This window comes from Lasioglossum baleicum, chromosome 9, assembly GCF_051020765.1.
Source record: "Lasioglossum baleicum chromosome 9, iyLasBale1, whole genome shotgun sequence".
NCBI lineage: Eukaryota > Metazoa > Arthropoda > Insecta > Hymenoptera > Halictidae > Lasioglossum > Lasioglossum baleicum.
The window spans coordinates 15,106,617-15,123,714 of NC_134937.1; the positions used below are offsets into that span (position 1 = coordinate 15,106,617).

At 38.3% G+C, this 17,098-nt stretch overlaps 1 protein-coding gene across 1 annotated transcript in view; it reads left to right on the plus strand.

The window, feature by feature from the left end:
* Positions 1 to 17,098, plus strand: part of Calpc (calpain C) — a 63,984-nt gene that overhangs the window by 14,984 nt on the left and 31,902 nt on the right. Inside the window, exon 2 of the mRNA XM_076430919.1 lies at positions 14,435 to 14,578. Within this exon, the coding sequence (XP_076287034.1) occupies positions 14,435 to 14,578 (144 nt within the window). The remainder of the gene's footprint in view (positions 1 to 14,434; positions 14,579 to 17,098) is intronic.

A 17,098-nucleotide genomic window follows, 5' to 3' on the forward strand; every position in this document is an offset into this window, starting at 1 on the left:
AACCCGTTTATTACCTTCCGGAATCAGGAAGATCGCGGAGCTAACGAAGGACGCGGTAATGTCCGAGGCTGGCCAGCAAGATAAATGGCCGGATAGTCCTCGGCGAATCGAGCGAGCCTCTTCTGCCCCAGACTTTGCGCGCACGATGATGCATAGGAACGAGCCTAACTGGCCACAAGCCGAAAGAGGAACACAGCGAAAGATCAAGAAGAAGACTCTCAACAGTGGTGCTCTCCTCGATGGTTCGGACCGATAGCGTTAAGGTGCTTGCACAAATTTCCGGTATTTGCCAAGGGAGTGGGAGCACGAGCGGCTGCTTGCAGGCCCGTTCCGTTATCGTGCGAGAAAATCGCAAATATCGCCGGGCCGCGAGGAGAATAAAGAGCGTGCGGTTTGTTCCGGAAAATCTGCGATGTCTCGCTGGGCCTGGCAGGGGACAGGATGAAATTTCACCGCGTGCTCAGCTCTCCCGACTCCATTTCCAGTTCTGCTCGAGCGTGTCGACGCGACGCCGCGGCGCGATTTCCTGCAACCGTGCGGATCGTAAATCGAAAGGTGTTCCATGGTAGTCGATAGGTTCCTGATTTCGAAACCAGTAAAAATCGGAGCTCTCGGCACCGCGGAAGTCTGGAAACCAAGCCTAATCCCGTATAGCAACATAGCCCCGGATATCGGACACGATGTTGATGTTGCCGGTTACGTAAACACGGACAGCGGAATCCATTGCAGAGGAAGTTGCTCGAGAGCTGCTAGAACGTAGGCTACGTTTCATTTTTCGTAGAGGTTCAGAGTGATAATCGCTAATTTTTATGGTTAGATTCAATCAGATTCTTGCGCATCTAGATTTAATCACGTCCGGAGTAAAATTAAATGGACATTGTTTAATTTTCTTGTTAGATCTAATCTTGTTACCAACACGTTCGTGGTATTTTGGTGGGCTGCTCTTTACTTTACCGGACCCAAAATTTGGCGGCGCCCTCACCTGTCAAAAATGCTGAACTTTAAGCGACCATAGCTCCTCAACTGTTGATCCTAGAGGATCGAAAGTTCCATCTCCATCCGCGCCGGGTACAAATCTACTGGATTACATACCAAATACATCATAATTCATAGGAGAAAGTTACTAATTTTGAGTCCGGTAAAGTAAAGTTTACCCTTTTTGTGTGATTAAAATGAGTACAAACACGATACAGTTTGAATCGTACTTGATGATATCTGAATTCTTTTTCAGTCTCAATACACAAGGCAGAAAAGTAACAGTCAAGATTTAATCTGTAGCTATATTGTGCATTTTATAAAGTTATTGTTGACCACGTGCGAATATATTTCTTTTTACGTATGTTAATCTCATCGGGAAAATATACCGCAGTATTAGGTGCATTTAACATAATTCAGTTCTTAAGGCAGAAGGCAAACATTTGATTTTCTAAAGTAAGTTTGTCTATTAACGAGGAAGTTGAAAGGTAAAGTAGCTGTCCACTGGGACGTCGCTGTGAACGATTTGCGTATTAGCGGCAGCTTCTATGGATGCCTGCATACGGTAAAGAATGCAGTTATGCGAGAGCGTCAGGCTTCTGATTGAGATATGGTCGCGCAGTGTCTAACGATTTCCATAAAGCTGCAGCACGGTAGTCTTGTTGGGGAGAGAGTGTGCTCATTGATCGGAACGAGCACAATTCGGTCATTTGTTCATAATCGAAATTGCCGTTTCCTCCACGCGTATCTTAGTCTGACACAAATTACGGGAAATTACGAAGGTATGTGTTCGCTCGGAGTACTTTATAATGTACAGGTTTTTGTTGGCTCAGAACTACCGTTGGTACGGAACGGATTCGTAGGAAACGGATTAGCATAATATCGCGAATTTTTGCAGGATCTCTTTTTATTGCCGTACGGGTAGGGATTAGATAGTGGTACTGTAATCACAGGTAAAACATTCTATGCTCGACTACCTCGTCTGTATTTAACGTAAGTGCGCATTAGCAATTTCTTGCTGACTTTGCAACGTAGAACCTCTAAGGTCTGAGTATTTGCGGATTAAAAAACACGAGTATGAGGTTACACGAAGGAACATCATCAAAATGTAACTTTAACACTTCAGCGTGCACGTGATGTATTTTTCTACGAGAATGAATGTCTTGTGACGAAAACAGCTTAAAATGGAGGATGAGTAAATTTCTCAATATTTCAAAAACTGTTCGTTCTGCCAAAACATTGCATTTAAGAGATAACACAATTTTGTTTTTTTTTTTAAGCACAATACAAACATTTGTGTATTTCTTGGCGACAGATAAACTCGAAACTAATTGTCTTTCGTTCAACTGTTCCATCACAACATGGACACTGTCGGCAGTGACAGGTGTGTTCTCTATTGTTCTTATCTCCGTTCATTACGCCTAGAGCGCTGTGACACGTGTCGCCTTAGCGAACACGAGTCTCTGAGAATTGGAACAAACGAAACGTATGAAAGCGAACGTTCTTACTTTTCACTGGTCTTTTGTCTGAAACAAAAACTGTTGTCGTGCCGCAACCAGATCGATCTAAAATGAATTTCAAAACCCTGTTTGTAATATTCTAATTTCATAATAAATCTTTAAATACGATCGATAGGAAAAAACATATTCTAATTTCATTTCGCATCAATTTTAATTGTACAATGTTGTGGACAATAATTGCTCATTCCACAGTTTCTACAACCACTTTCTTCTTACTATACAATTAAAAATTCGTCACGTTCTCGTTCACATGCATCAGTATTTACACGAAGTAGAATCGGTGGGTCGTAATCAGACACACCAACTGATTCCTATTCATAATTCTGATTCCTGTTCATAACTACCCTCGATGTGAAACTTGTCACAGAGAGTTTTCTTTGGAGGTCCTATCGAATGGTATGAAGAAAGATCAATTTGGTTCGGGGCACTATTGACCCCACTACGTTTCTACTTACGTATGTATAAAATTCCAAGTTATCGAGTTGTTCTTACATCCAGATTCGTTCGGTCTTCTTTTGAACCGTAAGATTAGGAACGCCCTGCAGACAAACGTGATGATTTGCAAGGGCAGAAAGATTGAGGAACGCCGAGCTACAGCGATCGTTAGCTGGGAATGGGTTAAGGAATAATTTCAGGAAACGCGTCCGGTAAAAAGCGTCGAACAGCTGGCTCGTCACGAGATCGCCGGTCACTCGAAAGCAACGAACCGACGCGATGTGTCTATTGTGTTTGAAGAAGTCCGATTTCTTGCTAGCAATAATAGTTGCGTGCCGCTCGTTCACGGAGGTAGGAGATCCTCTCGTTGGAAAGCGATGGGGTCAGGCAAAAGGGTAAATAGCAGATAAGAATCCAAGTGCGCTCGCGTTAATCATTTCCGACACGCACCGGGTATCCTTGAGGTAAACGATTGTGAATCGTACCTTAAGGTCGCCGGTTTTGCCGGCTCGTTCGCCGGCGACCTTATAGGGAATCGCGCGGGTAAAGCGCCGGAGGATTCGTGTGCGGGATGTGTCAAGGAACGTGGCAATGACTTCCATGAGGAATTTCCAGCCGTGTATATCTCACGCAGAATCAGTACACTGTTAGAAGCAATCTTCGTACCCGGCATCAGGCAGATTCGTTCGCTCATTACGGTCGAATCATTTGACCAGCGAACTCTCCCGGACCCCCAAGCTGCTAACTGTGAATTTCCTGCGTTTAAATGTCGGCGACGGAATCTTAGGAAGAATCATTCTACCTGTTATTACGCTGTGGGAATTTGACGAGTAAATCTCTGCGCTGCGGACTTTAATACATACACTGACGATCGAAGTTAAACCTCGCTTATTTCTCTTGTGGCAATTTGACTCGTTCTTCACTGCTTCTGGAAAGCGGTACCGTCTTAATCTTGCCTCATCTTAATGCATTTCTTCGTTCTTGAAAAGGGGATTTTAGAAATTAGCTTGCTGTCATATTGGACGGTGACACATGTTAGACATTGTTCAGTTGTTTGCTAGTAACTTTTTCCTGATTGGAGAACATAATATCATGGAGAAACAAGTAATTAATTTTTTAAAATAAAAGTAAAATGACAAAATGGTACAGTTGAACAACATTGTCTAACTCCGTGTTCAACAACTTATTAACTTCTATCCAACGAGAAAAGATACGAAATTGTTGTTGCAACTTAAACAAGAAGAGCTTCAACGTAGTAAATGAAGAATTTTAAACTTGTATAAAAATGCGAGGAATTCAAACAAGTAAACTTGATGAGACGAATATTATTTAAATGATTATGAAAGGCTTTGCGAATATGCAAAATTGAAAGGAAAAAATGGAAAGTAAAGAGGGTAATAAATGGAACAATGAATAACAGAACGAAGCGAATTAAGGTCATAGTGCACGAGGTTGCATAGAATACGCCACAATATCCCGTTACGCGAGTATCTTGCTACTACCGTTCTGCTATCAGAGAAAGAATCTTCCACGTTGATACACGTTTCTGTTGTTAACGAAGTCGTAATCGTCTCGCCTATTATCCAAGATAACCGTGTAATAGCAATTGATTCCGTATACCTATCGGCTGTGACGTAGTAACTTGCGTCCACTTATATGTATAAACTGAGTGCATCTTTAAGCAATTTCTATGCACTTCTGTTCGAAAGAGTCTTGTGCCATCATCATACTCCAATTTAAAAATATCAGATCACTCAATTTAAATATAAATCACAAGCGGTTATATCTCAAAGTAACAAAGAGATTTCAATCAATATTTACAGTGAAAATTTCAACATTTTTCAAAGCGTGACAACGATAATAATAATTAAAATCGATTGCAATAAATATGTCAACATTTTTCGAACATAGATAGCCAGTTTGTAGACTGTACTACTCAATTTCCCAACGTTTTTGTAAAAACCGAGTGATTTTTCTTTAAAGGTGTTATGATCTGTAAAAATTGGGCACGTACTTTTGCGATCATGCAATGTTAAGCAGTTCTTTCGGATAAATATTTTCTTATAATTCTGTTGCAATCCAAATTCTCGCTGTTTTCTTGGCAAACAAAACTTCGAAATTAACGCAAATAATCAGTTTCAGAAGTCTGTGTACTAATAAGCATAATAATACCCATTAAATGTCTACAAGATTGAACCAATTGTAAAACGAAAGTCTGTATGTTATTAAAATTGGTTTCGAGAAATCACGTTCCACCTGCCAATTATCTGAATAACTCATGAATAATTAAAGTAATAAGAAATAAAGAAGGAAAGCATTTTCTCTTTAGTACAGTTTCGTTGTTTCATGTTCTCTTATGTGTATCCAAAACTAAACTAGCATTGGCCAGTATCGCCCATTCATTATTACTTAATTAAAACTGTTACAATTGCGTGCAGGGAACAGAAAAAAGAACGTGTTCGAAGGAATAGAAAGTGCGCGATTAGTCATCGAGGACGTAAATACTGAATCACGTGCGCGGCTGCTAAAGACTTTCCGTGGCTTTGAACCAGCTCGATACAAACGTGCACTGTACATAATGATAGTCTTTCGTGCTTTTTGTAACAGTGACTGATACGTACTTCCGCGCGTTTAGCTTTCTCTATTATTGTATTTTGTTTCTCTTTCGAACCTGTGTTTCGCCAACCTTTGCGATTTGTGTGTTGCGTGTTATGCATTGTTACGCCTCCATTTTTCACTATTCGAATTTCGTCTACCTCTGTGGTAGCAATTGGTGTAACTTCAAACATTAAAAAGATTACAAGAATTTTAGAGTATCGATAATCGTCTTGTAATTATTGCCGACAATTTTTATTTTACATAAAACTAGTAGTGGAAAGATAAATGCTTAAAAGAAATCTTTTTATTGAAAATTTTGTGCTTTGTATGAAATATAGGATTATTTTTAACGCATTATAGAAGCTTATTTGTAACCCTTGAAAACACGATTTTTTAACCCATTGCTGTACGATTTTCTTTACGGCCGCAGTGATTAGAACGTCTTCATCCCCAAAAATGCCACGGAAGAGGAAAGAGAATCCTATAGTTCCTGTATAGAGGTACATTTACTTCAATGCTAAAATGTTTCTTACAAAATAATAACATTATATTTCGTCTAAAAAGAAAAGCATAACATTCGTGTGTTAAAGATCTAAAATCTTCGTCGCGAGTCTGACTCGTTATAATTTTATAATCCTTTAACATTAAATTATTGATCCACATGTGAGATAAATGAAAAGTAGTTGACCTCGTAAGTAGCCAGTAACTAGTAGACTAGTGAAATTATTATTCTATCATTTTAATATTATTAAGATTTAGTAAACATGTTTGTTTAACTTTACATTTCGTATGCAGAGGATAATGCAGAATATTTTCACTGTTTTGTATTTGACGTGCTCATTTTTATTAGGAACGCATAAAGTCCGCTCGTGTTCTCTACAGGAAGAATTCCAGTGTCTCTGGAGCGGCGTCCATTCCTATTTCTCATTCGCGCGGACGTTCGCGAAGTTATTACCATACCGATGTGCAACAGACACTCGGAGCCCGTTTTATTATTCCCATTCGAAGCCGGAGATCCTCTCGAAACGGTTGGTAATTTGCGTTCGGTCCCGATCCTATCGGCGCGGTATAAAATCTCGCGGCTAAAATTCCGGAAGGCTGTCGAGGTCGACGGGGAAAAGTCGATGGTGTGGCCAATGGCGTGGAGGTCCACGTCTTGGGTCGAAGTCTGCAGAAACTATAAAGTATTTCTCGGCAACTTTGCGCGGCGCCGCGGTGGTTCGTGCGCTTCAAGGCCGCGGGAGAACCAAGCGTGAAACTAGTCCGACCGGTACCAGAGTATGGTAGCTATTATACAGCTAACGTATACAGCGGATCGCAGAAGTGTTCGGTTTAGCGGAAGGCGAACCCGAAGCAACCCGTCACGTACAATGTAAAACTCCCCGGTTGGTACGTGCCACGGGCGCCCGCCCGTCGGACACTAGGTGCATTTCATGGTTTTCTCGGTCGGATGATTGCACCCTAGACCGCTGCGCTGTTGCACCGCGCCTGCACTGCGACTGCGGGAAAAAACGCGCGACGCAACCGGTGATTTTCTAAAAGTAAATAAAACGCCGATGCGGTTTCCTATGAAATGAAATCCGGCGACCGCTTCTTGCCGGACCCTCGCCTCCCCTCGTCGAGTCAAATTGGCTAATTTTCATGGAAACGAACGGCCCCCGATTGGCTGCAACGCGCAGAATCGAGAACCGGGGCCTCGCACATAAAAGGAGGAGTGAAACCGCGTTTTTCCAACCAGTCGCATTTCAGATTGCAGAAGCAATTTTACCTGTAACTGCGAATAAGTATTTTAAAAATTATTACTCGACGGATCTTCGTGCAAAGTCAAGATTTCCCACCTCAATTGCAACAATCTGGGATTAAATCGATATTTATTTCCATTCTTAACGGGTCCGGTAGGTTGAAAACATAAAGACAAGTCTGCTGAGTTTTATGCAAAATAAAGACTTCTCCCAGTTCAATTGCAGCAAACTGAAATAAAATCGACGAAGTATGTGAAAAATAGTTCCCAAATAAATTGTTGGTAGAACAAGTATTGCGTGACCATCAGACTGGGTGTTATTTAATCCTTTGCACAATTGAAAATTTCTATACATAATTACTAAATTCCTGTACTAATAGATTCACTACATTGAGATTAAAATAGAAGAGATTATGTATATGGATCTCTGCAGTTTAACGAAGAGAAATAGTCATGAATAGACTGCAAATATTTGTGCAAACTCATGTGCTATTACAATAGAATCATATATGCTCCTCTGTAGCATGACTTTCTGTATAAGCCACGTGGGCCGTGAGTATCTCACACTGTGTAGCAAATGACATTTGTGAAAATGTAAATGCAACGTGCATAATACTGCATAATACGTTCTGTAACACAGTGAATATTTTGATTGAATAATCGAAGGAAAAGCTAAGTGTATAAAATCCAAAATAAAGGTCATTAGTAGACTGCGGATTTTATGCATGTATGACAAACATGGGTACGTATTTACAATATAAAGCAATGGACATATTAAAAAGATTTAACACTAGATTTAACGGCAATTAAAACATACCTATTTCTACCGAAACCAGTCAAGACGACTCTTTAGAAAAAATGCTTAGTTATTGTAACAATTATAATTTCATACAGTGTAATTTTAATATTATTATAGTACAATGAAGAATACAGTTAACAAATAACATAAGTAGTAATACGAAATTTTATTTTAATTTTCTGTCAAATACTGTAGTATATACAGGGTGTCACAAAATTCCTTCAACATCGGGAAATGAGAGGTTCGTAAATTCAATTGAAGCAACATTTTTCTTTGCAAAAATGGCGTCCGCGGCTTTGTTAAGAATTTATTAACGAAAAACACGGACCAATCAGATCGCGACCTAGACGCGAGTTGGCACAGTCGGCCAATAGACAGTGGGCGCTCTGATTGGTCCGTGTTTTTCGTTAATAATTCCTTAACAAAGCCGCGGACGCCATTTTTACAAAGGAAAATGTTGCTTCAAATGATCTCAGGAACCTCCCATTTCCGGATGTTGAAGGAATTTTGAGACACCCTTTAGAATGACCGTGTGAAACGGCATTGATGTCTATATTACGCTACATCACGGCTATGTTTATGTTTTTGTTTTGGCGCCAGATAAGACGTAAGGTGCGCGATAATATATGCAAACAATTTTTAGTTTTCATAAAGATCCGCAGTCTAGTCATTAGTTTGTCAACAAAGTGCAATTGCAAAAATAATGTGCGGTGGTTATTATTAATTACTATTGTAGTTTCGTTGTAGAAGATTAGAATTCTAGTCAAGTTTGGAGATAGATCATAATGTTTATTTTCCGTGTGGGCTCAGCTAAATGAATGTTTTCCAAATCGTTGGAGTTAAATAAATAAACATTAGCTTGCTAAAAGTCATTATGCTTAACTCATCCAGATCTCTGAATGGGCGGTTCTATCAAATCACATGTCTCTCAGGTGAAGAACCTCACGAGCAACAGATAGGAATTTGAAGTAATTATAACATCGTATAATCATCCGATTATTTAGAAATGATAACATATTCTATTGATATTATCGCACATAATTAATCGCTACATTTTCTCCGACTAATAATTTCACTAGTTCACTAATTACTGGTTATTACGATTTGAATTACGTCTCACTTATCTCGCGCGCGGATCAATTTAATGCAAAAACACAGCTTTGTTTTTAATCGTGCTTTCTGTTTTAGAAAGTGCATTGTGCATTAACTCGTTGCTAAGCATGACGTCAGTTCTGCACCGACAAATTGTGTACTAGAATCGTGTTAGCAAACATGTTTTTTTAATGCGTTGCGAGTCAAGCCAGCAACAATTGCGTGAGATTAAGGTGGTTTATTCAGCGAAACAAAAATAATTAAGAAATTAAAACTTAGCATAACGATTATCACCTCGATCCTCTCTCGTCCTGCGGATCCTAATCCAAGTTATAGTACTCTTCATGTACCAGCACAAAAATTTCTAAATCAAAAATTGATTTATCAGGAAATGAAAATGTAAGAAAATTTCTTCATTTCGAGATGTACTTTTTGGTACTTTATTTAAAACTCTAAGTTAGGGGATCGCCCAATGGTAGGGATAAAAATTTGAACAGTTACGGTGGAGACCTTCCCGACAGCTAAAGAGAGAATACAGTATCTCGAATATTGTGAACGTTTCGACTGCTGATCCTCGATACGCGAGCTGTTTTATAGAGCCTGCACGAAATTGCGACTTGCTTCGAGAAGCGGGACAAGCCGGCAAGTCGTTTCTTTCCGAGAAGCGGTAGAAACGAGAGGATCGCCTAGATCTCTGAACGCGGAAACCACGCGCGAATCTAAACGTTTCGCCCCGGAGCCCCTCTTCGTTACCGGTTTACCGAAACAACTGCCTCTAAACCGGTTCGCGGAATTAAAATTTAACAACGACAGAGTCTGAATCATTCGGCCGACGGGTACATTGAACGTGTTCGGCTACGACACGGTTCAACGGCGATTTCATCTAGTTATCATTACACGTTTCATAAGGAGAGATTTTAGGCGGGTACCGTTCCTAGTATCTGGTGCTGATAAGATAGTCTTCTTAGTAAAAGCGTGACCGACATAGATTCCGAATTATAATTAACCCCCATACGATCCTTATATACAGTTACACAAAGATTGTCGGCTAACAATAAAATCACCGAACCTGTAAAAATAACGGACTTTCAATTCTTCAGTCTGCGATTATTGAGATTGTATATATGTATTTGTATGGAATTTCACTGTTTGATTTAGATATTAATTATAATAAAAATCTCTATTTGTTGCTAATAATATTAAATGATTTATATATTAAATGAAGGAATTTACGGTTCTAAAATCGAAGTATATAAAATAGAAAATAGGTTAATTTTCATCCGAGAGTATGAGTACTAAACTTTTATATTAGTTAGGTGCTCAGACATCGTTATTTATAATTGGTCCACTTCTTCGAGGAATACTTTCTATTAATCTTCGAGCGGCTGATGGTCTGAAACGAACGCAAAAACCATTCTACTTATAGTACCAGAAATTTAGCATAAAATTGAGTACACATTTTTGTAACATATGTGTGACAAACTATATAAATAAATGACGAATAAAACACTGACCAATCAGAGCGCGGCTACAACGGACGAGTTCCGGTACGAATACTTATTTAACCCCTTACCCTATGACTTATTTTACGGTTTCAGCGATTAAAACTTTTTTGTGGATCGTAATTTCCTATAAAAGGAGAAAAAATGTATATCGATTGTATGCCTACATGTTTTCCAATAGCTGTACATTAACAGAACCAAAATAGAATTTTATTTCGGTTTAAAGGAAATTATTATGATATGGAAAAAAGGGTGTATTTGACTTGCAAAAGGGTGAATTTGGTGTGCAAAACCGTATTACAACAGATGTCTCAGTAGTTAGACAATTTAATTGATCAAAAAGTTAGGGGAATAATTTAGCGAGACAGCGCGGTGCAAATGTGTCGCATATAAAATGGCATTTCAGAAAAATTGTTTTCTCCGCGTAAAATGGTCGCTTAGAAACTGCAAGGTAGTTCTAAGTTTGATTACGAAAGGGTAAAATCGGGTTAAACGCGACACCAGCAGAGATACGACCCTTTGTCGAGCGACAACAATAGAAAAAGACACGCCTCGGCGTGGAATGCCAAGGTAGCGAAATGGAGAAAGGTTCGACCGGTCGAACGCGAAATAAGTGCTCGTCGGTACGCTAATTACCTAGGCTAGATTGGGCAGCCACTAGTTGCGATCTTAATTGGCGCACTGGATTGTTCCATGGGCGCGTCTGTTGTGCCTCCTCGGAACAATACGCCGCGATCGAGCTGGTCCAAGCAATCGTAATTACGTATTTCGCAATCGTGACGCTTTCACGAGTGCACACACAGGTACATAAGTACACAGGTACACCCTCTCTCGCGTTATCGCCTACGCGGTGAAAATGTATTATCAAGCGCCGTTGCAAAATAATAACCGTCGGTGTCGGCGGCTCGTTCAAGCGCGTCGAACATCCTTTGGTTCGCCGTGCAAATGGCCAATATCGATCTTGCCGGGCATCTCTTCCGTGACGATGATTTTTAGTAATAACAACCGCGGGCCCGATAACGACGCCTCTCTATAGGAACGGTTGTTTCGTTAGAATTCGAAAGCGCTTACACTCGAGCGTACCATTTCAACAGATCGTTCCTGTTTCTGTCCAGATATGGGCGTCACGTAGGCGAATGGAACTGCGCCGTTGGAATGGCAGCAGAAGAAGCGAGACGCTGCTACAAGTTCCAATTAGTAATCCGATGATTTCTGAAAAATGGCTAATTTTATTCTTGATTTTTAGACTTACAAATCTTCGGTGAAAGTTCGTTCCGTGTCTCCGGGCACTGAAGCATTAATTTTTCTAGGATCATGCTTCAATTCGAAGTTATTTCTGGGGAAATATAATTTATTTTGTATATTCAATTATCAGTAATGCAACATCAACAAGAAAAACACTGCAGCAGGATCAATTTATTCGAAAAACACTCTGGCAAGACCAGTTTGTTCTAACAAATGTTTTCTTCTGCTTAGACTAATTTCTTCCACGAAGATGAATTTCTTTTCTTTACTCATTTTATTCTTTTAATAAAATGATTTTGCTGGGATCTGTTTCAAAAGAACATGATAATGAAGATGTGCTCGTTTAAAGTGTGCAGGGATTTGAACTCCTGTTGGAGGAAACTCGTTCTACATTAATGGAAGACATTCCCTCGCCTTCTGATGACCTTTTAGACAATTGTTGAAAAGGGAAAAATACGTTTTAACAGTCATTGGTTAAGACATACTGGGAGAAAGGTTCGTAATGATATTGTGGTGTTCCGCGTTGCCTTCCGAGAGATTAGCTGAATGTAAGATTTACAATCTTTGGATCTTATGGCACTATCTATTAGGCACGAGGTGCCAAGGCATTTCCTGTGGCTTGTTCTTATGACTTATCACAATGTTCAACTGAAAATATACCAGTAATACTCACAGAATAAATATCAGACTTGGAGAACGTCCAATAATATATTAATTTATTGGAGTAAATGTTATTTTACAATAATTGTAAGTTACTTTTCACATGCAAATTGTTCTCCTCTAGATTATTTTATTATTTGCTTACCTGGTTAAATAATTCATTAGTTCAGCACATGTAGTTGTTGAAGTTGCAAACATATAACTCCATTATGTACTTTAAAGAAGACCAGTACATATTATTAATCTTCCCATTCCTGAAGAGTTTAGTACAAAATCTAGTTTTCTGAAGAATTTATTCTAAATGTAATAAGTTAAAACTGCAAAGCTTGATCGATAGAACTTCTACGAGTTCCGACTTCCATGCTAGTCCTGAACTATTCCAGACTCGATTTGTCATGTTTTACCTCGACGTTTGATCAGGTTAACGAGGAACGACGCGACAAGTGAGTTCACGCGAGAAGAGAAGTCTCAGTTACAACCACGGTCTGGCAGCGTTGTGTCATTAAAGAGAAATGTAAGAACTCGATCACAAGCTATTAGATTTGCTGGCTGGCGAGAATCATGTTTCACGAGACGAAAGTCGCTCGCAACGTTACGCATAAGGGGCGGTGGTCCGGCCCGGCCCGGCCCGGGTGATAATTGCACATCATAGCGCATCTCCTCGTTCCGCTCTTGCTGGTTATTTAAAAAGCTTTCTTTCCCCATCAGAATAAGTTTCGTCGCGAAACTCAGGCGAAAAGAGGAGCGCGCAGCTCGTATAACAAAGACTTTTGTAGAAGAGAAAGTGTTGACCTCGATAGAATGAAACTTCGATGAGGTCTCGGAACGCGTTATCACGCTTATCGAGGTCAGAATAAATTCTTTTTGATACCCTCGACATTCGCGATGTTGGTTTTTTTATTTCTGAAACCTCTATGTGGGGGTTTATTCCCGCTAAATATGTACAGTGAATCACCAGTATTATTCGGACACTTTTAAAAGGACAATAACTTTTTTAGAGAAGTTATAGCAATTAGCAGTGTTAGGCAATAAAAATAGATTTATTCAAATAAATAATTATTTAAATAAAAATTTAAATAACAGGCTATTTGTTATTTGGATATTGAAATAAAAAGCAAAAATACTTATTTAGTATTTGAGGAAGTTTACATAATGAATTATTTAAAATAATAAAGTTTATTATTTGACAAATAATAAATTAAATTGTATTTTTTTGAAAAGGTTGCTATAGCAGAAAAAACGCGCACGTGTTCATTGTAGAAGACCAAAAACTATTTATTTGATTTCTACCTCAATCCAAAAAATTTCAGAAAATCTAAATAAATAGAGCCTCGACATTTTTGCAATCTAAAACATGTTAATCGCTTTTACTGCTCGGTAGGTTTAGTGTTAAGATCATTAGACATCGGAGTTTATGCATTCATGACAAAAATGGGTAGGTGAAACTTCAAAGAATAAAAACAGTTAAAAAATGCAAATATATGAAGACGTTATAAGAAATAATGTATTTGTATAAAACATTAAAATACTTGTACTGAAGTATAAATCCTAAGGTCATTTAAAGTAACTTTCTCAGCACCTAACTATGTATGAAATAATTTCATCAGTGAGAATGATAATTATGATCGGTGACGCAAAGTATTGTGTGATAATGTGTTAAATATTCTTATATTTTGTCCTTCGTTCGTAGCTTGTTGTGAATATCAATTGGAGAACTTAATATGTTGATCTAGTTGCAACTGTTAATATGTTTGCAGCGGGAATATTAATTGGAGATTGATTGGGCCAACAGTTACTTAATCGTTACGTTAACTGTTACATATCCGTATGCTAGACACTCTCTCTTAGATAATATGAATTGTTTCAGGACGTAATGAGCGAGTACGAACGGATCAAGCGTTCGTGCTTGAAACGAGGTGAACTGTGGGAGGATCCCGAATTTCCAGCCACGCAAACGTCGGTCTTCTATCACCAAACTCCACCTTTCCAGTTCCAATGGAAGAGACCAAAGGTAATCGTTATGTTCATAACTAGTAGACAGACCTGGAAAATTGTATTTGAAATGAAAATAAGAAATAATTATCTGAAATATTAGATTGGCAACTAAATTCGCGACCTTTTGTTCTGTAATTTTTTTATTGTATCATTATAACCCCATACAGTGACCATTCCTTTTGAACTGTATATCATTGGAGAGCTCTGAATTTTTCGATTAATTTGATATAAAATACTCGTGCCTAAAACTAATATATACAAATAAATGACTGAGAAAATGTGGAGATTGCGGACTTAGTTGCCAACCTAATAATTTATTTCGCACTGTTATTGTCAGTAATCTTTCAAAAACGACTTTTCTAAAGAACTGTTTTTATGTGAACATTAATTTAAACAACGACATTCACGCGATATATTCGCAACGGTTTGCACTAATTACTGTGAAAAGGAAGGACGAGGAATCTGCAGCATAGGAACCGTAACGGAAACAGTATGCAACCTTGACACGTAGACTGTCTCTTTGTCATACTCGAGTTTATAATCGCGTAACCAACGGTTCTATTTAACAAGCTACCATGAACAAAACTAACGGATTTCATTTCTACAGAAACAACCTCGCGTAACTATTGATTAAAATAATTTACCCTTCTCATTGTTAGGACACAACGTTACTTCCAATCATAAAGAATAAAAAAAAGTATTTAATCACTGTACCAATTTAAAAATTAAAATGGGGACAGTTTTAGAACGTTTAATCCTCTCATACATGACCCAATACGTTGTTTACCAACAGCTTTAATTTTTTTTCCTCCTCGCAATAATTTCTCTGTAAAAAGGTCAAAGTTTCGAATTTTGTTGCGGACATCTTTCGATTCTCCTATTCCTCTGCCATAATGTATATTAAGATATTGTATTAAGCCGAGTTTATTCAATTTGAATAAGCGAACGGTTCCAAAGATCAATGATCCTTACAGTTAACTTGCGCAATCGGTGCCGCTACTCGGATTGTAAAGATTAAACTCGTCGCTAACATTGCCGACTTGCGAAGTCTATTTCGCCCGGTGAACGAGGCAGCACAGGTTTCTACACTGTAAGTAATTATCGTAATAAATGCGAGTGACGGCTGCGCGTTTCTGCATCAAGGTCGATGATTGCGTTAACGCGTTGGCTATTACGCGATACGCGCGTCCGTGTGTCACGGTTTTGGCGCGACCGGAAAGGATCGAAGGAGAGCGTGACACGAGTGGTGAACAGGAACGATGAACTGAGTATCCTGTGTTGAACATGAGGATCGTCGCTGGCTAAAGCGTGAGTCAGGAGGATACTATTTCATCGATGTTAACCACGTAATATTGCAAACCAACGGCGGTTTTACACGGCCATTCACGAGGCTGTCGTGCTCTTTACCGCCAGTACTATTGTAACAAAATAAATCAATTCGTTTCAAATAAATAGATAGATAAAAATTTGAAAAAATGCAGAATGTCAACTACGACACTGTTTAATCCTCGTGTAAACTAACCGGGTACCCATTTACTGCATTTCTTTCAACAATTTGTCAATGTTCCTCTAAAGTTATTGCAAAATTTCTGTGAATTCTTTGCTCGCTAATATATTAATTTATAGTCTTAGAATAAGAATTTGTGTAAATATGTTAAATAAAAAAAGGTCTATATAATTTATATAAATTTTGGTTGACTACATATTCTATGCTCAATAATATTTTTATATAAAATTAATTTTCATTTTCTCTCAAATTTTAATTTTTATGAATATTACAATTTTACTAATTTATATTTTAATTAAAAATGTATACTACTAGCCCGCGGATATTTATGCAAAATACAAATTTTCTAAAGAATTTTCTAAACAATTTATAAATTCTTCTCTTTAATAAGCAGAAAATAGCGAAACACTGCTCTTAAATTCTTAGAATGCCTTCACAGTTTTGATTCAGTTGCGCTGTGCCCATTAATGCATAAAAGCCACGATCTACATTGGTCTGATTTTTGTTTTCAATTAAATGATTAAGGAGGCTAATATTTCAGTATGTATTACATTTGTTCGGAGTAATTCTTACAAGGGAAAAATCCCAAGTGTCCGATTTCGATTTTGATAATCTTTTGTGAAACGATGATATATGGATCCCTAATGGTGTCTGCAAAATATTAGGTGTAGTTACTCAATAGTTTTAAGGATATAAACAATTGAACTTTCACGCAACCTGTTTACACGGCTTCGAAAACTTGAGCTGCAAATGAAAGTTTGATTGTTTATATCTTTAAAACTATTGAGTAACTACACCTAATATTTTGCAGACATCATTAGGCATCCATATACCATCGTCTCACAAAACAATATCATTGTTAGGGGGATAGTGGAGGCCTCAGGATTTTTTAAAAATGGGAAGTCATTTTTTGTTTATTCCGATACTGTTCAACACTATAAATACATAACATCCGCAGTCTATTAATTAATATTTTCGTACTAGCCTTCGAGTCGTGTGAAAACGCGAGTAATTAAAACACACGGTTCA